This window comes from Phodopus roborovskii, unplaced genomic scaffold, assembly GCF_943737965.1.
Source record: "Phodopus roborovskii unplaced genomic scaffold, PHOROB, whole genome shotgun sequence".
NCBI classification, from domain to species: domain Eukaryota; kingdom Metazoa; phylum Chordata; class Mammalia; order Rodentia; family Cricetidae; genus Phodopus; species Phodopus roborovskii.
Genome location: NW_026126459.1, coordinates 23023663 through 23043948, shown reverse-complemented (window position 1 = coordinate 23043948; position 20286 = coordinate 23023663). Strand labels below are relative to the sequence as shown.

The window sequence follows — 20286 nt, the reverse complement described above, 5'->3', positions numbered from 1 at the left end:
CAGGAACCGGGAGGCAAAGCTGAAGTGTAGACCATGGAGGGGAGCTGCTTACTGGCTTGCTCCCTATGGCTTGTTCAGCCTGCTTTCTTATAGAACCCAGGACCAACAGTCCAGGAATAGCCCCACCCATGATGGGCTGGGCCCTCCCACATTAATTACCATTCAAGAACACATACCACAGGCTTTCCCACGGGTCAGTCGGGTGGGGGCATTTTCTCATTTGAGAGTCCCTTTTTTCAGATGACTCTAGTCTGTGTCAAATGACACAAAACTGGCCAGCACAGCCTCCTATGTGCATTTTTCATATGAACAACCTATTTTGTTCGGAGGCCCCGAGGAAGGAAAACTTTTATCACTTAATACTTTGAGAAGTTAAGAGATTTCATGTATACCTCACAATTTCTATACCGAGTTCTGCAAAGTTCCATTTTCCCCAAAACTTACCCTTCCTCATTCTTGATTTTTAGGAAATCAAGAGAGTGTGAAGGGGAAGGGTCCAAATGAGAACGTAGAAGGCAGTGAAGGGGGCTCATAAGGGGCTCCACATAAAGCTCTGAGAGTCATCTTTTGGGGGAGGAGACAGGGCCTCATGTAGCCCACGCTGCTCTCAAAATCTGTCCTTGAACTTCTGCTACTTCTACCTCCACTCCCAGGAACTGCGGTTACAGGTTTGCACCACAACATCTGGCTTGAGAATCAGCTTTGCCAGGTGTAGTGAGTGGCCCATGGCACTCGGGAGGCAGAGGCAGTCGAGTCTCTGTGAGTTCAGTACCGGCTGTCCTACTTAGTGAGTTCCAGGACAGCCAGGGCTGTATAGTGAGACCCTCTCTTCAAAAGAAAAGAAAAAGAAAGAAAGAAATGAGGACGTGGTAGTGCATGCTAGGGTTAAGGCCAGAGTCTCAGCTGTCTACAGAGTGAGTTCTAAGGTTGCCAGGACTGTTACCTGGAGAAACCCTGTGTCAGCAGTCTTCTTTGCTTTTGTTTTGCTTTGCTTTGAGATCAGGTCTCTCGCTGATCTCATGCATCTGGAGCTCGATATTGGCTGGCCGTCTCCAGGGACCCGCCTATCTGTCCACACTAGCTCTGGGGTTACCACTTGCATCGACACACATGGTTTTAACATAGGTGCTGGGGATCCCAACCCAGTCTTTATGATTGTACAGCAAATACTTTCATCTGACTGCACGTGGTGTCTCATGCCTATAACCCCGGCACTTAGGCTGAGGCAGGAGGATTGCCATGAGTTCAGGCACACTTGAGCTATAGAGAAAAAAGAATTTTCCTGAAAATAAGGGCAGATGAGATAGGCTATCTGCCTTGTTAATCATTTGAAACCTAATTTCCTTTTCCTTTTCTTTCTTTCTTTTTTTAATTCTAGAAAAAAAATTATTCTGCAGACTCCTGGCTAAAAGCCCCAAGTGCTTACTCTCTTATTGGTATATGTTAATATATTTGATTGTTGAATTCACAGAAAGTACCCTAAAGGCATTCACACAAGGCATGTCACAGCCAGCTGATAGGGAAGTAGGGTTGGGTAAGCCAAGCCTTGGGAAATTCCACAGAGCCTGAAGATAAAATGTCTTGTCTCTGTTTGGCAGAGTGTAACTCCTGGAGTGTCACAAAGGCTGGAATGATATTTAAATCTGTTGCAGGGGTGTGTCTCTACAGGACACACACACTTTTTTGTTTTGTTCTGTTTGGGCTTTTTCCCCCTTACATCTTCAAGAGATCCTCTTCTTCCTGCTGTGAAATGTACTGTAGTTCTCACATTCTTAGCCCCTCTGGTCTGAAGGTAACTTCCAAGTGATAACCCGAGCCCGCCCTGGGCCCTTGCAGCTGCCTCAGTCACAGCCACAGCCTTCCTCAGAACCAGTCCCATCAACTGATTGCCTAAATTTCCTCTACAACCAGATGCCTTTGCTCATTCTCCCTGCCCCAGGCTAGCCTTGAACTGCTGCCCCAGGTTATCTGTGGCTTCCCAAGGATCTGGATTCTAATCCTACTCCACCAGACCAGTTTGGTTTTTTGTGGTGGTGGGTGGTGGTGGTGGTGGTGGTGGTGGTGGTGGTGGTGGTGGTGGTGGTGGTGGTGGTGGTGGTGGTGGTGGGTGTGTGTGTGTGTGTGTGTGTGTGTTTGGCTTTGTTTTGTTTTGATTTTACAAGACAGGATTTCTCGATGGGGCATTAGTGGCACATGCATTTAATCCCAGCATTCGGGAGGCAGAGAGGCAGGGGGATCTCTGAGTTCAAGCCAGCCTGGTCTACTGAGAGGGAGTTCCAGGACAGGCTCCAAAACAATACAGAGAAACCCTGTCTCGAAAAACAAAAAACAAACAAACAAAAAATGAGACAGGATTCCTCTGTGTAACTGCCTGGTTGTCCTGGAACTCTGTAGATCAAGGTGACCTCCAACTCACAGGCCTGCCTCTGCCTCTGAGTGCTGGGATTAAAGGTGTGCACCACCACTACCTGACCAGACCAGTACTTTTCTTCTTTTATCTTTTTTAAAGCTTTATTTATTTATTATGTACACAGTGTATGTTTGCCTGCAAGCCAGAAAAGGTCACCAGATCTCATTATAGATGATTGTGAGCTACCATGTGTTTGCTGGGAATTGAATTCAGGACCTCTGGAAGCAATTAACTGATGAGCTATCTCTTCAGTCCCACAGATCAGTATTTCTCTGATGAGCTATCTCTCCAGCCTCACAGACCAGTATTTCTAAGGCTCCCAAGTAACTCAGAGTTTTTAGGTTTTGCTGTTTGTGATGTGGGGGTGTTTTGGTTTGGTTTTTGGTTTTGTTGCGAGATAAGGTCACCACATTCCCAGTCTTGCCTCCAGCTGGATCCTTTTGCCTCAGAAGGCAGCCCACTCATTCTTTAGGAGTGGTCTACCTTGTTTAGTTTATTTTGTTTATGGTTTTCATATAATTCTCTGTATGTACCATATCACTGAAAGGACCAGACTCTCACCAAGAGAGTCTGGCTGGAGGAACCCAGTTAACATAGTTAACTCCGTAATAAAAGACACTTTGCTTTTGCATTCGATCGGGTCTCTTGGTGATTTTGAGGTTCAGAATTTGGACACAACATCACCTGTGTGAAAATCAGGGAAAGCTCAAAATAGCCAATTCTCCCCGTCTTCCAAGTTGATCCAACTCTTCATTAGGCCTGGTGGCAAGCACCTTTATGTAGGGAGCCATCTTATTTGGGCCCCCTGGTGAGCTTCCAGGAACCATCTGCCTCCACTTTCTCAGAACTGGGATTACAAAGTGTATATCCCCATGTATACATAGCTTTTAAAAAAAAATGGATTCCCAGCAGAGGCAGGCAGATCTCTGTGAGTTCAAGGCCAGCCTAGTCTACAGAGCTAGTTCCAGGACAGCTCCATAGCTATCCAGGGAAACCTTTGCTCAAAACCAACCAGCCAAACAAAAAACAACAACCCTAAACTTTTATTTTGCCTAAGATAGGGGGTCTCACTGATCCAGGCTTGCTGTGTAGCTGAGGAGTGACCTTGAACACCCAATCCTCCTGCTTTCGCTTCCCATGTGCTGAAAACAGAAACCTGTGCTGCCACACCCATCCTCTTGGATCTCACTGTGTTGCCCTGGCTGGTCTGGAATTGATTGTGTAAGAGAATGACCTCAAACTCAGGATTCCTCCATTCCTTACCTCTAGCGTGCTGAGCTTACAGGTGTAATAGGATACTGAGATCACAGGTACAGGCACAGCCCACGTTTAATCCTAGTGCTTAAGTCAGAAGCTAGCAAAGATGGGAAGGAAGCCTTATTCTTGTGAAATGAAAGGGAAAGCCTCTGCGGTTGCAGGTTTTGTTCCTGCTTATTTACGGTAGAACCTAACACAACGCGTAGACCTAGGACCAAAGGTGAGCCTGACAGTTGTGGCTCAGAACAGTCTTGGATTTGTACTTTGGCAGAGTGTAAATTCCTCTGTGAAGGATGAGAAACCTAGCCATGGCAGTACATACCTTTAATCTCAACATTCAGGAGGCAGAAAGAGCTCTGTGAGTTCAAAGCTATCCTGGTCTTCTTCTTTTTTTTTTTTTTTTTTTTTTAAGATTTATTTCCTTATTATATGTACAGTGTTCCGCCTGCAGACCAGAAGAGGGCATCAGATCTCATTACAGGTGGTTGTGAGCCACGATGTGGTTGCTGGGAATTGAACTCAAGACCTCTAGAAGAGCAGCCAGTGCTCTTAACCACTGAGCCATTCCTCAAGCTCTGCCATCCTGGTCTTTATAGTGAGTTCCAAGCTGCAGTTTATTTTGTTTCTCCTACTTAGAACACCCCCCCCCCTCCAGCACCAAGCTGGGTCCAAGCCTTAACGCTTGACCTCTGCAAGACCAGTGCTGTGGGTGGAGTGTCCTGCCAGACCTTGACTTCTGCCTCTGCTGTCAGTTTTCCTCTTTCCCAGAACCAGAAATATTGAGCCAAAAAAGTTATATAGATGTGGTTGATGTGAGTGGATTTGACCCGAGTATGATGTGGCAACATTAGGGTTTATTTATTTTGGTTTTATGAAACAAGGTCTTTCTTTATAGCCCATTCTGACCCCAGAACCCAGGGGGGCCCCTCTCCCAGAGTCTCCCAGGTGCTGGGATTACAGGTATGAGTCACCACTCCCAGCTTTCTTTTAGTTTTTATTTGAAATATATTAGTACAGGATAATTAGGGCTAGCAAGAATTGTTTTAAATGCATAATAATTTTTTAAAGTCAGATAGCTCATTGTAATTAAGAGCTTAATAACCTTCATTAGTGATTATTAATGAGACCAACAAATGATAAACCCACCACTCATTAAAGGAACACACAGGAACAGGAAGTAGCTCAGCTAGGCAGTTTTTGTAAAGAGGGTGCTTTGGCAGCTAACAGCACACCAGGCCAAGACTCCTGTCTTATCCCTATGGTAGGTGGCCACTGCCTCTCATAACATTGGTGGGAACTCAACTTCACCAGCAGCCAGGATTGGCTAACCACCCTTGCCTGAAGTTTCTTGTGTATTGAACTCAAAACGTTCAGCTGCAGAGCATTTACTGAGGATATTTGAAGCCTTGCATTTGATCCTTAACCTGGAAGGAAGAGCGTGGGGTGGGGAGAAGGAAGGGGGGGAGTAGGGGAGAGGTGGGGAGGAGGGAGGGGGAGTGGGGAAGAGAGAGTGGGAGGAGGGAGGGAGGGGTGTAGGGAAGTGCCTCTTAACTCCTGACACACTTGCTTTCACATAACCCCTACTTCCAGTTGTCTGGAAACAGGCATTTGAATGGGAGGATCTGGCTGGAGGCTGTCATTACAGAGTGAGATGTATTTTGGGTTTTATGTGGCAAGTTCTCTTGTAGCCTCATATATTTGTAGAATCTGGCCTTGAATTCCTGATACCCCTGCCTCTGCCTCCACTCTAGGATTAATTACAGGTGTGTACCACTACACTCAACCTAATTTGTAACTATAATTAAAAGTCTATCCAAAACATAAGACACAAAGTGTTAGGATTTCAAAAATCACGAGATACTTTATTCAAAACAAATCTGTGCCCAGTGTCTGCAGCGTAGGTCAGTGGACAGCACTTGCGTGGTGTGCACAAGCCCCCAGGTTCAGTCCCCAGCACTGAAGTAACAAATCATGCTACAATAGCCAAGCAGTGGTGGCACTCACCTTTAATGCCAGCATCGGGAAGCAGAGGCAGTCAGATCTCTGAGTTCAAGACCAGTCTGGTCTACAGAGAATTCCAGGATACTCAGAGCTGCACAAAGAAATCTGTCTCAAAAATAAATAACAAATGAACAAATAAACAATGCTATAACCTACAAACCCTAGAAGTGTGAGTCACCCTCAGTGGGCTAGCCAGCCAGGGGGAGGACTATTATAGCACCGTACCATGCAATGCAACAAAATATGGCTGGGCACCTTCAGACTCTGGGAAGGAGTAGCTGTATGTATATAGAAGTGACACTGAGTCTTGAAGGAACAGCATTTGCAAGACAGAAGGACAAACATGTGATATGGTTGGAGGGATCCTCATTTATGATGCCACAGTTCTCAGAGCAGTTTGAGTTCCCTGAAGGATAAAGGATGTGTCACGGAATACACGGAGAGGAGGCTGGGTGGGTATTGACCTGCCCAGGAGGGTCGTCTGGAATGTACTGAACACTTGCAGTGATATTCAAGGGCGACTGGGAATTCTGAAAGAATTTTGAATAGGGGAGTTCAGGGAGATACAGATTTAGAATAATTACTTTTTATTAGTTGGGATATTGGCAGCCTCACAAAGCCTGGATTAGAATGTGGGAACGGAACCAATTAAGAAGATAATGGGATTGTTAAGAAGAGCGATGGTGAAGACTGCCAGGCACCCACAGTGGGGCACAGTGAGATGGACGGGTGCTGCCTGTGCCTTGGCAGTTTTAAGGGACACTGACTGTGTAAGCTTGTTGGGCAGTGGTTAATAGCAATGGCTTTGTTCATAGAGTCACTTTTCCGTGAGCACCTGTGAATATATGCTGCTCCATATTTAAAATGTTCTAATCTTTTGGGTTTTGTTAATGAAGGCATTTGGGGTATTACATCAGTTTTTCCCATCCTCTGAACAGATTCTTTGGACCCAAAGCCGAAATGCAGGTGGAAAAAGGATCTCTGAAAACAGCTGTTCCTTGGATGACTTGGAAATAGGTCCTGGTGAGTAAGCAGAAAGCATGAAATCCTCTGAAAAGCTACTCAGTCAGAGTGAAACTTTTGCACTCAGATCCTGTGCTTCTAAGGGAAGAATGGCATGAACACAGGGAAAGTCTGTGTGTCAGCTACCAGCTGCTCCCAACCATTCTGCTCTCCATTAGCTTTCCTGGTTTTTATTTTTGTCTTTTCAGACAAAGTCTAACCAGGATAGCCTAGTTGACCTTGTACTTTTGATCCTCTAGTCTGATTCCCCAGTCCTCCACTGCAGACTTGAGCACAGTATGCCTAGGGTGCTTCCTTTGTATTTTTAATCCATCCTTGGGTACCCCTGAGTAGCAACAGGTGAAGTGCTATAGACACTTGGACTCCACTGTTATTGTGAACTGGGGGACTTCAATAGATGGACTGAATCCCTGGTCAAGATTCAAGGTTGGTTATCCCAGAGCTGGCAGTGTAGCTTAGTATAAATACAACAAAAAAATTTTGTTTGGTTCAGAGCACAAAAAAATAAGTGAATAAAAATATTCAAATTGTATGTGTGTGTGTGTGTGTGTGTGTGAGTGTATGTGTATGAGTGTATATGTGTGTATAAAATGTACATTTATGGTAAAGGTACTCTTAGGAGTGAATTAAAATTACCTTATAAAAGACAAATATATTTCTGATTTTCTTTGTATATGTGTGTGCTTTTGGTGGTTATTGTTTTTTTGGGGGGGTTGTTTGTTTGTCTTTTGGATTTTTTTTGTTTTTGTTTTTTTTTTTGTTTTTGTTTTTGTTTTGTTTTTTTTTGTTTGTTTGTTTTGTTTTGAAACGGGGTCTTACTCTGTAGCCCAGGTTGTCCTTGAATGTGTGGCACTCCTGCCTCAGCCTCCTCAGTGCTGGGACTACAGACAAGAACTACACCTGACCTTTCTTGTACTTCTAATAGAAAAAGTTATGCATTAGATTACAGTCACCCAGGCTTTAGAATCCCCCTTTATCCTCTAACAGCATGTTATTTGCACATTTCCAGGTCATTTGTCATCTTCTGCATTCAATTCTGAGAAGAATGATAGTAAGCGGAGCCTGGAGCTCCCACGCCTCTCAGAAACCTCCATCAAGGATCGAATGGCCAAATACCAGGCTGCTGTGTCCAAGCAGAGCAGCTCAACCAGCTACACAGTATGTGCCCTGCACTGCTTCGTGTGTTGTTTGGTTTGGTGGTTTTTGTTTTTGTTTTTGAAGCAGGGTTTCTCTATTTAGCCTTGGCTGCCCTGGAACTCATTCTGTATATCAGGCTGGCCTCAAACTCACTGAGAACCGCCTATCTCTGCCTCCCTGAGTGCTAGGATTTAAGGTGTGTACCTGCACCATTCTTACTTGCTTCTCCAGACAGCCATCATGAGAGCTGTCTCCTGGGCTCTGCCCCCTTACCCTGGCCTGACCCCTTTCATAAGTCCCTCCTCCCTTTGTTAGCGTACATTTTCTGGTCTTGATTTTGCTCCCCCAGCTTATGCATACATATTCATACCTCACTCATTTTCTGTGATGTTACCAGCTGAGATACCAAGACGAAAGGTCTACTGAACTTCTTCATTGTCGCTGATAAAGAATTGGTATTTTATTAGCTTAATAGGAACAAAGTCTATTCTGAGTTTTTTTGGGTTTTGGGGTGGGTGCTTAGGGTTGAGCTCAGGCCTCTGCATATGCTAGGTAAGCTTTCTACATTGGGTTTACATGTTCAACCTTTATTTCCTTTTTCAAGAGAATCATGGGAAATATAAAAAAACATTAAGCACATTGAACATTAATGTGTTTTTTTACGTTTTGCATTGAACTATTGCTCACATACCATAAAACCACCATTTTGTTGAAGAACATGCTGGCTGAAGATGTATCTTAATGGTTGAGCTTTTGCCTAGCTAGCTTGAGACCCACTTGGAAAAACAGACCAAGTACACATTTAGGTGATTTTTTTTTTCTTTAGTTTATTTACAAGATCGTATAACCATAACTGTCTTAACCCTTTCTGTCATCCTTCAAATAATTCCATATCTGTATAGTCATCCACTGAAGCACTTACATGCTTTCCATCTATGACTCTGCTTGTCCTGGACATTTCATTAAAAGGAATTCTGGGAGAAGCTAGGGGTGTGGCTCCATGGCACAACATTTGCCCAGCATGCCTGAGGCTCTTAATTGAATTCCCAATATAAGAGGAGCTCTATAAGATCTTCTCAATCTCTAACCTGCATGATGTCATAATTTCCTGCAGAGTAAGAATAGTGTGTTAGAAAAGAGGGGGTGTGGAATGATGGGAAGATGACATACTTGATGAATGAAAGCATTTGTTATTCTACACACACGCACATGCACACACGCACACACAGTACTAAGAATTAACAGAATTAAACCAGAATGTCACATATGCTGGGTAAACATGCAACCACACCCCCAGCCCAAAAACCTGTCCTTTTTTTGTTGTTGTTTTGAGACAGGGTTTCACCATGCAATCTTGGTTATCTTAGAACTCGCTCTGTAGACCAGGCTGGCCTGGAATTCATAGAAATCTGCCTACCTGTGTCTCCTTAGTGCCGGGACCAAAGGTGTGCGCCACCATGCCCGGTTGAGATAAGATTTTACTCTGTAACCTAGTCGTAAAGTCACAGGGCTCATCTTGCCTGAGTACTCAGGAGACAGGAGCACAGGATATCATCACATCCTTTTTTTGTCTGTCTGCTGGAAACTGAACCCTCACGCATGCTGGAGAAGTACAGTACCAGTAAGGGGCATCCCTAGCCCAGCTTCTCATAAAAGAGGCTGCATAAATCTGTTCCTTCTGTGACTATTCATGGCCAAAGTTCTTAACAATGTTGGGAGAATAATATTGTTTTATTTGTTCCTGGGCAGATCGAAAACTGTGCAGATTCAAGATCATAGTGTGTGTTCCAGAAGTTAAAACATTTCCCCCACATAATTGTGCATTACCCAGTAGTCCTGCTGATAGAGCTATTCTCTCTTTCCCTCCCTCTCTCTTCCCTCCCCCTTCTCTCTTCTCTCCCTCTCTGTCTCTTTGTCTCTTTCCAGTCCTGAGGATTGAAATCACACCTTTTACACATGCTAGACACGTGCTCAACCACTGAGCTACACCCTCATCCCTTACTCCAATTTTTCACAGTAGTTTTAACGAGAGACAATGTGCATAAATCAATAGAGTGAAATGCACAGAGTTTACAGAGTGTGAAAACCAAGCAGAATGAAACTTCCTCAGAGTGTAGATCCGGAGATGTGGGAGATGGGTGAGGGGCAAAGCTTACTGCTTGCCTGTTACTGGAGGTATCTGTCTGTCTGTGTAAACATTCCTCCCAGATGACTCCTGTAGCTGGGAAAACCTGTTCAGTGACCTTGTTTTTTGTTTTTTTTTTTTTAATTTAGCACAATAGAAAGAGCCTCAGGCCTGGCCCTGACAAAGCATCATCCTGCTGGCTGGTTTTTTTTTTTTTTTTTTTTTTTTTTTTTTGCTCTTCATTTGGAAATAGTCTGGTGTATCCCAGATTGGCCTCAAACTGCCAGTGTAGCCAAGGCTGGTCTTGAACTCCTGATCCTCTTAAGAGCCAGAGTTACAATGCCACCACACATGGTTCCACTTGGAGCTGGGACTAGAAGAACCCAGGGCTTTATGCCTGCTAAGCCAGCTGTGCCAATTGAACTACATCCTTAGCTCAAACAAAAGCAAACCAAATCTCAAGGGGTATAGCAATACAGGATGGCTGAAGTTGAAGTTCCAGGACTGCCAGGCTATAGAGATCCTATCTCTAAATGAATTCTCCTAGTAGAGTTTCTTCCTTAAAGTTCTGCTCTGGAGGCTTCAAGAGTTGAGAAGTCTGTAGAAATTCTTGTGAAAAGTACGTTTTACCTCACCCTCAAAGAATGTCTGAAATCCCTTACAGAACACAATCAGTGGTAACGGGGCACATCCTGGATAGTAGCTTAGGGGAGCTCACAGATAGACAGCAATAGATACTTACTGGGTGTCATGGCGCATTCTGCCATGCTGGCGGCCATTTCCTCCTAGTAGGAGCACTTGCAGACCAGAGACTGCCCACTCTGAAGCCACTGGCCCGAGCGGATCCGCCACACTCAACTTCTATTAGCCTTAGATGGCTTGTTTCTCCCCAAGACTGGAGAATGGCCTAGAGGGACTGGGAGTGTGACTGAGCTAGCAGACAGCTTCCTGATGCAGTCTTGAATTTAACCACCAGTGCCATTCATGGGGTGTGGTGACAAATACCTGCTGCTACAGCCTTTGAGAGGTGAAGGCAGCAGTGGGATCGAAAGCTTAAGGCTGTCCTTGGCTACACAGAGTTTGAAGCCAGCCTGGACTACATGAGAGCCTGTCAGAAGAGGGGGGTGGTCTTAGGAAAGAGAACACAGTAAAGATAGGAAACATCCATCTTCCTCTCCCCCTCTGTTGGTTTTAGATCTAGTAGATGAGTTCATTTTATTTCTACTCCCAGTAGCCTTTACAAGGAAGTAAGATAGGATTATTCTCTTCTGTCCTTATGGCAATGCTAACTCATGGCTTGTTTGTTTGCTTTCTTTTTAATGTTGGGGCTGGGTTATGAAATATAGATTAAGCTATATCTTTATGAATTTTATGTGAAAAAACTTTTTTTTGAAAGTTCCATAGGAAAAGATTGTTTATGGTATCATCCAGTGTAATTTCGGTTTTTATATGTGTCCATCATCCTGTCTTCCTTTCCAGGCCGGGCATTTTTATGTATGGTCAGTATATTTTCTTAATTGTTGGCACTTGGCATCTCCTTTCCCTGCTCCAAAATGGTCTTTTCTGTAAACTCACAAGCTTTGCATTTTCACAAGCTGTGCTGCTAGAAGAGTGAGTCACAGAATGCGGTGTGCTGGGGGTGGCCTGTGTGTATCCATGCTGATGAGTCTGTATTCCTAATGAGCATCCACTTTGAGACAGGCACACAGATATTTAACTGGGAGATGTGTGTCCACACAGCTGCTTATGTCATTTCACTAGTCGATGGGTTTTGCTTGTGACAGGGGGTTGATGAGTTCTGAGAGAAGAGTTGTGTGTTTTTCTTTCTCTCTCTTTTTTTAAACATTCCAAGTTTATTTGAAAGATGTGCTGTGAAGAGAGTGGAATGGTAAGTATTTCAAGTTCACAGGTTAATTTTGTTTTGTAGAATGAGTTGAAAGCCAGTGGTAGTGAGATCAAAACTCATAAACTGGAACAAAAGGAAAATGTGCCCCCGGGTCCCGAGGTCTGCATCTCCCATCAGGAAGGAAAAAAGGTAGGTTGAAAGTCGATGTCCAGTTGCCAAGGAAGCATGTGTTCCAAACGAGGTGCTTAAAATTAGAAAGGATTCTGCCTCTCGGCTGCAGCGTCTAGGAATTTGGTGGCAGCTGCCAGGGCAGATTGTCATTTTTGCAGGTCACATAATTTCAGTTCAGAGGCATTGTAATTTATAGCTGACCAAAGATGAGTCTTCATTGGAAAATTCTTTTGTTCAGCAAATGCTCGGAAGGCGTAAAACTAAAGTCATTTGTAAAATATGCTTATCACAGATAAAATTTTTATCTTTAAAAATTCTTTTAAGGTTTTGCTGTGTGTGTATAAATGTTCTGCCTGAATGCATGTATGTCACTGCGTATGTGACTGGTGCCCGCAGAGTCAGAAGAGGGTGTCGGATTCCCTAGAACTTGAGTTACAGATAGTTGTGAGCCACTGTGCTGTTGCTGGGAATTGAACCCAGATTCTCTGCAAGAGCTGCAAAAGCTCTAAACTGCTGAGCCATTCCTCCAGCCCCAAAATACTGTCTTGAAATAATTCACAATATCCTTCCTAAATATAAGCCTATTTTAAGATTTTCTTTCGTTTAGTTGTTTTGTCTTAATTTTATTTTGAGATGAAGGTCTCACCTTTGTGTCCCAGGCCCACCTTGAACTTGTACATTCAAGCAGTCCTCCTGCCTCAGCCTCTTAAATAACTGAGGCTGCCAGCTCATGACACCACTCTGGCTTAAGACAGTTATGTTTTTCCTTTTTTTGGTTAAAAAAAAATTGTTATTCTTTTACCTGAGGTGGTTTATTTGGTTTTGGTTTTGCTATGCACACACTAGACCAGTGTACTACCACTAAGTTACCTCTCCAACCCTCAAAACATTTTAGCGTCCTAGGTAGTATGTTAAGCATAGGAAATGCTAAGAAACTAAAGGCTGGGCCAACAAGATGGCTGTCCAGGAAAAGGCACTTGCAGGCAAAGCTGAGGCCCTGAGCTCAGTCTACAGGTCTCACATGGTGGAGTGAGAGAGCCAACAACTCCTGCAAGCTGTCCTCTGAATTCTACATGTGTGCCGTGGTATGTCCTCACCCCCACACATATAATAATTACTTAATTACTATAATTGGGGGAGTAAACAATACCAACAATTGCAGAACAATGCGGGAGGCAAAAGCAACAGGGTCATGAGGTTAAGGCCAGTGTGGTGGTGACATAGCATGAGGCCAGCGTGATGATGTAGGAAGTCTGAGGCCAGCAAGACCCTGTTTGAAAACAAAGAAAAACACCACACACGTTCATTCTCATTCATAGCCATCCTCGCTCCCTCCATATTCCTCATCTCCTTGTTTCTTTCCCATGTGGCCTTCATGTGCAAGAAAGCACAGAAACCATTGCCTCCTAACATGCTAGCTGCCAAAAACCATGATGGTGGGTACCATGAAAAAGTGGGGCCATGTGAGTTCAGAACTAGTGTGCCTGCCTTCTTTAGGAAGATGGTGTCTGAGCCCAGGCAGGGATGGGCCAAGTGAGTGGAGAATAGACAGACAGGAAGGTATAGCAGAGTGCAGAAACCTGAGATCAGCTTCGTAGGAGTTGCTGTTTGATTTGGCAAGGTAGTGGTAGTAAATGGGCGGTGCTGAGAGACAGGTAGAGGATCTGAAAGAGCCTTCCAGAATGTCCTCAAGGGCTTCCATATAACCAGACATCTATGGGAAACCATGGAAAGAGTTCCAGAAAAATCACATTTGGGATTTGTGCCTTAATAGAGAGATGGACGGCTTAGTTACAGCAAGTAACACCTGTATGTAAACAGCATACTTGTCTATCATAGACTCATTATTATGGGCACTCACTGGCTGCTCTTCAGAAGATCTGGGTTCAATTCCCAGAACCCACATAGCAACTCAGGATTGTCTGTAACTAAAATTCCAGGGGCTCTTAACACCCTTTTCTGAGCCTCCATGCACACCAATTGTGCATACGATACACATACATACATGCATGCATGTAGACAAAGAACTCATACATACACAAATTTTTTAAAAATCTTAAATAATATTGATAAATTTTGTATATCCTTACGGCAGTAGACTCTTTTTTCTTTCTTCTTTTTTTTTTTTTTTTTTTTTGAGACAGGGTCTTACAGTGTAGACCAGGATGGCCTGAAACTCAGAGAGATCTGCCTGAATCTGCCTGTCCTTGCCTCTTGAACTCTTAAGTGCTGGAATTAAAAGTGTGGGTGAAAGCTGTTTTTCAAATATAACAAGTAAATGTGTTTGGAATTTTCCTTATAGTAAATAATTTTTTTTTTTAAAAAAATCCCAGCATTGGAATCCCCTCATTTTTACCTAAAGATTATAACTGAAGAAATACTCATCTGGAAAACGATGTTCACAGTGTCCCTAGTTCTGTTTTTGTGCTTTAGTTTTGATTGTCTTCATGCCGGTTTGATTTGAAATTAGAACTCCGGGCTGCACGGCAAGATCAGAACATTTTAATTACAGTGCAAAAGAGCACGAGTTGCAAGTGAATTATAAATCAGGGAGTGGGTGGGGAAGGAGGCGATAAAGATGGTAAATGCTTTTCAAGCACATCCTGCCAGTTTGTAGGCTTTTCAGCGCCTGGGCCCTCCTCTGGGCTGCCTGACTGCCTTCTGTTAACCAGTACCTAAGCTCTGTTTGAACTTTGGTCTGCTACAGAAAGATGTTAATGCTACAGAAACATTCTTTTAAAAAAACAAATATAACACACTAACACACACACACACACTTTTATTTATCCTTTGAGAATATAAGAGGGATCTGGATCCCCTAGAACATAACTTACAGGCAGTTGTGAGCCACCATGTGGGTGCTGGGAGTTGAGCCCAGATTCTCTACAGGAGCAGCCTGTGCTCCTAACTGTGGTAAAGTCTCTCCAGCCCCAAGGAAACTTTCTTGAAATGCCATGCTTTGTCAAGCTGTTGCTTTTCCTACAATGAGATGTCTGAGCATAGTCTCTGGTGCTCCTACCTGAAGTTCCTTCAGTGATGACATCTGTCCACCCATGTGCAGTTACATGAAGTCAGCATTGAGTATTCAAGGGGACCAGGTTAAAGAGGAGGGAAGAACATCCCAGGATGGATGCACCTACAGATTCATGAGAGTTGGGAGTCCTTGTTCAGTTTTGGTTTTTTAATGACAGGGTCTCAAATAGCACAGGCTAGCCTCTAATCTGTGTAAGCAAGGATGACCCCGAATTATTGGTCCCTCGTACTTCTATTTCTCGGGTGCTGAGACTGTAGACATGTGCCAACCAGCCAGCCGTGAAGGTCTTTTCATAACCAAGCACAATTTTCATTAGATGAAATATGTTGAGGCAATCGGCCCAATACCAGGCACCCAGATATAGTAAACAGTCAGTAAATGTCAACTATGATCATTCCAGTTTATTCTTTACCAAGGTAGAATTCCTGTAGTGAAAAGAGAGTAATGCTGGCATTCATGTGTGGTCAGCCGACAGCGTAGTCTCCATTGTAAATGCATTCGTTTCTTGAGACATCTTAATGTAGACACTTGGTATTGCCCATTAAATCCAGCGTCATTATTTTAGATATTGGTGATTTATACCAGAAAGGGCTCTGGCTGTATAGAGGAGGGAAAGAGGTAGTCCTTTTATTTAAATTTGATGGTTTCTGAGGAAAAGATACATACCTATGTTTAATATCTACTTCTCAGCCAGGAGATAGTAGTGCACGCCTTTACTCCCAGCACTCAGGAGGCAGAGACAGGCAGATCTCTGTGAGTTCAAGGCCAGCCTGGCCTACAAAGTGAGCTCTAGGACAGGCTTCAAAGGGATATAGGGAAACCCTGTCTTTAAAAACCAATAAAAGAGGGGGGTGGTTTTTGATTCACTGGGACTAGAGTTACAGATGATTGTGAGACACCATGTGGGTGCTGGGAATTGAACCTGGGTCATTCAACAGAGCAACAAATGCTTTTAACAGATAGAATAACTCTTCACCTGTGTCTCCTTTTTTTTTTCTTCTTCTTTTCTTTCTTTCTTTTTCTTTCTTTTTTTTTTTTTTTAACATTTATTTATATATTACATATAGTGTTCTGACTGCATGTATGCCTGCACACCAGAAGAGGGCACCAGATCTCATTACAGATGGTTGGGAGCCACCATGTGGTTGCTAGGAATTGAACTCAGGACCTCAGGAAGAGCAGGGAGTGCTCTTAACCTCTGAGCCATCTCTCCAGCACACCCTTTTCTTTCTTTCTTTCTAATTTTAATTTTTATCTTTATTTTTATTTATTTATTTATTTATTTATTTATTTATTTATTTATTTTGAGACAGGGTATACTGTAGCACAGGCTAACATCAAATTCACAATATAGCAAGGGATCATCTTCAACTCCTGATCCTCCTCCCTTTGCCTCCCAAGCCTCAACTTCTCCACCCCAAACACACACAGAGAAGACCAGGAAAACAAGAGTTATAACTCCTAGGATTAAACATGTTCCTTTCCCTCACTGTGAAGTGTACTTGGTGACAGTGGACATGTGAGGGGTTTGCTCCCGTTGACTTGGGGCGGGGTGGGTCAGGGCGGGGGTGTTGTTTGGCTTTTGCTTCCTGAGATATAGCCTGGAAGTTCTTTATGAGGGAGACGCTGCACACTTGCAGCGGAGTGCAGTCTGTTCTAGTGCTCCCCCAGTAATTGAGAGGCACGTTAATACCCTCGTAAAAGACATTTGCTGCCTCTTGTTTAAATGCTCAGCTGTTCTGAGCCGTTACTTCCCCTCAGGCAGCCAGTGACTAACTGGAGTCAGCAGGTTTTTATGGCATTGGCAGCAGTTTGCTCTTTTATTTTTAATGCACGTCTTAATCCCCTTTAATCTTTTCTTTTTTTTTTTTTTTTTTCTTGTAGGTTTTTGCAACTGAGAATAGTCTGGTGGCCCATTCTAGCCCCGCTGAAGATGATGCCTGTAAGCATTTGTTCTTAGCTCTGTGGTTTGGGGGGGGGGGGTGTCCCTGCTACTGTCTCTTGAGGAAGGGACACAACACACCCAGCCACAGAGCTCATTGAAGTTTCCCCTGGGTTTCCAGGACTGCTGCTTGAACACCCTTCATACTTTCATAGCTCAGGGAAAAGTTAAATTATATATGGTTAACATGGAACACAGGGTCTTTTTAATTTTTGAGATTTTATTTATTTTTATTTTAAGTGTATGGGTGTTTGCCTGAATGTTGTCTGTATATATTGTGCCTGTAATACCTATCACGACAATGGCATCAGATCCCTTGGGACTGGAGTTGCAGACAGGAGTTACCATGTGGGTGCTGGGAATTGAACCTGGGTCCTCTGAAAGAGCAGCCCGTGCTCTTAACTTCTGAGCTATCCCTCCAGCCCTAACTAAAAGAATAACTTTTAGCAACACTTCTCCCATTGAACTCAAACCTTTTGCACTAAACTCTTCCAGGTCTGAAGCTGTGTAAACTGATCTTGAAGTCTTACTTCAATAGTGGGTATTCAAGAAGGACTGTATTAATTATTGGGGAACATTTTAAAGGCCTGAAGTGTTAGATTTTGACGTAATAGTATCCTGTTTTGGAGTAATTGTAAGCCTGGTTTTTCAAAGATTTGGGTTTTACTTTTGCTTTCCCTATTTTTATTTATTTATTTATTGTTCTGACACAGTCTCACTATATACCTACCTACTGGCCTGGAATTTGCTGTATAGAAGAGACTGAACTCTCCTCCTACCTCTGCCTCCTAGGTGCTACAATTCGAGATGTGAGATGTGTGCAGCAATGTTTGGGATACTGTGACCACTGCTGATTTGCAGTGTACTGTTTGGGTTTTTCTTCCCTTCCCTTCCCTTCCCTTCCCTTCCCTTCCCTTCCCTTCCCTTCCCTTCCCTTTCTTTTCTTTTCTTTGAGACAAGGTTTATCTATGTAGCCCTGGCTGTCCCAGAGCTTCCTGAGTAGACCAGGCTGGCCTTGAACTCACAGAGATCTATCTACCTTCCTTTGCCTCCAAGTGGGGATTAAAGGCTTGTGCCACTTGGCCCAGCTCAGTGAGTTGTTCTCAAATATGTATAGATTTCTAGCTTCCCCCACAACAAATCTGGACACAGAAACTCTTAAAAGTGAGTCAGGATCATAAGTCAAGCAGATTTCTAATAAATTGGTTGAATTAAAGGATTTTTTGTTTGTTTGTTTGTTTTGTTTTTTAATTAGGTTTGCAATACATTTCTTCCTTCATTCCCCCCCCCCCAAAACAGACCATAACCTTTAGTGCTTTTCTACTTTGTTGACTCTAGGCTTTAAAAACATTTTGTTTTCATGTGGACTCAGACTAGCTTGCAGGAGTCTGTGCTTTCTTCACTTTGTGCTGGGGATTGAACTCAGGTCCTCAGGCTCAGTGGCAAGTGCTTTTACCTGTAGAGCTATCTTGCCAGCCCAACTCTAAGCCCAGGAATTTTGTTTAAATGGTCCCTTTGCAGCTGTATAAATGGCTTTTCTGTGTCTTCTGAATTTCATCATGAGGTACATAGACTGGCAAGAAATTAATTCATATGCTGTAACTTAAATAATTAGGAAGAAAATCTTTATGTGCTGTTTGCATTATTGATATCTGCCTTTAAAGTAATCCGGGAAAAGCAAGTGGGTCATAGTGGTGCACACCTTCAATCCCCGCTCTTGTGCGGATGAAGCAAAATAGATCTCTGTGAGTTTGAGGCCAGCCTGGTCTACTTAACAAATTCCAGGCCAACCAGAACAAAACCCTGTGTCTACATTTCTTTTTAAAAAATGGCCCACAAAGACCCAACACATATTCCTTCATTTTACCCCATCTTCAGCTGAAGCACACCAGAAGTTATTGAGAGTGCCAACTACCAAAACATCAAAATCTATACACACAGCCTTAAGAAATGGCAAACACTTCAGAGCATAATGTTACATTGGTGGTTTGGTCCCAGCTGTGTGCTGCAGAGTGAGAAAGTCCCTAAGGGACAGCCTGACTCCTGGGGAAGCCCGCACACTTTCAGTTTAGACCCTGTTCAACAGAACAGCATCTTCCTGGTGCTATAAGGACCAGTCCCCCGTGGGAAGTACCCATGCTTTGTTTTCTGAAAGAACCTTGTCCTGAGCTACTCTGAAATGCCTGACTTCTGTGACTCAATCAGGTAACTCCCAGCTGAAGAGTGAGGACCAGCAGCCTGTGCACCCTAAGCCACTAAGTCCTGACGCCAGAACTTCGAGTCTTCCAGAAAGTTCTCCTTCCAAAACAGTGAAGGTATGGTGGCATTTGCACTCTGAGTCTTAGATTCCTGTTTCCAGTTCCATGTTCAGAATTACTTGTTTGGGCTGTTCTAGACATAATGCCAGTGAGGGCATGCTGAAGAGTCGATTTCAGCCTGGGCGGTGGTGGAAGCAGGCAGAGACAGGCAGACCTCTGAGTTCAAGGCCAGCCTGATCTACAGAGTGAATTTCAGGACAGCCAGAGCTGTTAGACAGAGACACCCTGTCTCAAAAAAAAAAAAAAAAAAAAAAAAAAGATAGATAGTCACTTTCAGGGTTGGAGTGATGGCTCATTGGTTAAGAACACCTACTACTCTTCCAGGGGACCCAGGTTCAATTCCCAGTACCCACATGGTGGCTCATGACCATCTGTAATACCCTCTTCTAGCCTCCCGAAACACCAGGAATGCATGTGGTACACATATACACATGCAAGCAAACCAATCATACAAAGAACATTTTATATATACATATATATGTATATGTAATAAATATGTGTGTGTAATTATGTTCATAAATATATATGAGAGAGAGGATCACTTTTAGTCAGATATGGTAGCACATACTTGTAATCTCTCAAAAAGCAGGTAAGCCTGTCTCTCTAAGTTCAAGCCATCCAAGGCTCTTAGTTTGTTTGTCATGGTGGCTCACAGCTGTGGGAGGCTGAAGCAGGAAGACTGCTGTGAGTTCAAAGTGGAGACAAGACTTGCCATTAGTTTAAGGCAAACAAAACAATAATAAAAGGACGGGGGTGCGTACACACCTGCAGAGTTCACTTATTAGATAAGGTGCTTGTAGCACAGACTCCAGGACCTGAATTTGGCTCTCCTAGCACCCATGTAAAAAGCTGGACAGAGGAACCCAGCATTTAAAGGATAGACTAAGAGGACAGGGAGCAAAGAAGAACTGTTTAAATGAGGCAAATCCATGAGTGTGGTTTACGGAAAAAGAACAAAAGCTGAAGGAAGGAACCAGAGAACCAGAGAAGTCAAGTGCAAAAAAAAAAAAAAAAAAAAAAAA

General features: G+C 43.5%; 1 protein-coding gene across 1 annotated transcript in view; it reads left to right on the top strand.

Moving 5' to 3' along the window:
• Lima1 (LIM domain and actin binding 1) overlaps positions 1 to 20286 on the top strand; it is a 91949-nt gene that overhangs the window by 58088 nt on the left and 13575 nt on the right. Inside the window, exons 5-9 of the mRNA XM_051189893.1 lie at positions 6607 to 6691; positions 7701 to 7849; positions 11881 to 11988; positions 16889 to 16946; positions 19152 to 19261. Of these exons, the coding sequence (XP_051045850.1) occupies positions 6607 to 6691; positions 7701 to 7849; positions 11881 to 11988; positions 16889 to 16946; positions 19152 to 19261 (510 nt within the window). The remainder of the gene's footprint in view (positions 1 to 6606; positions 6692 to 7700; positions 7850 to 11880; positions 11989 to 16888; positions 16947 to 19151; positions 19262 to 20286) is intronic.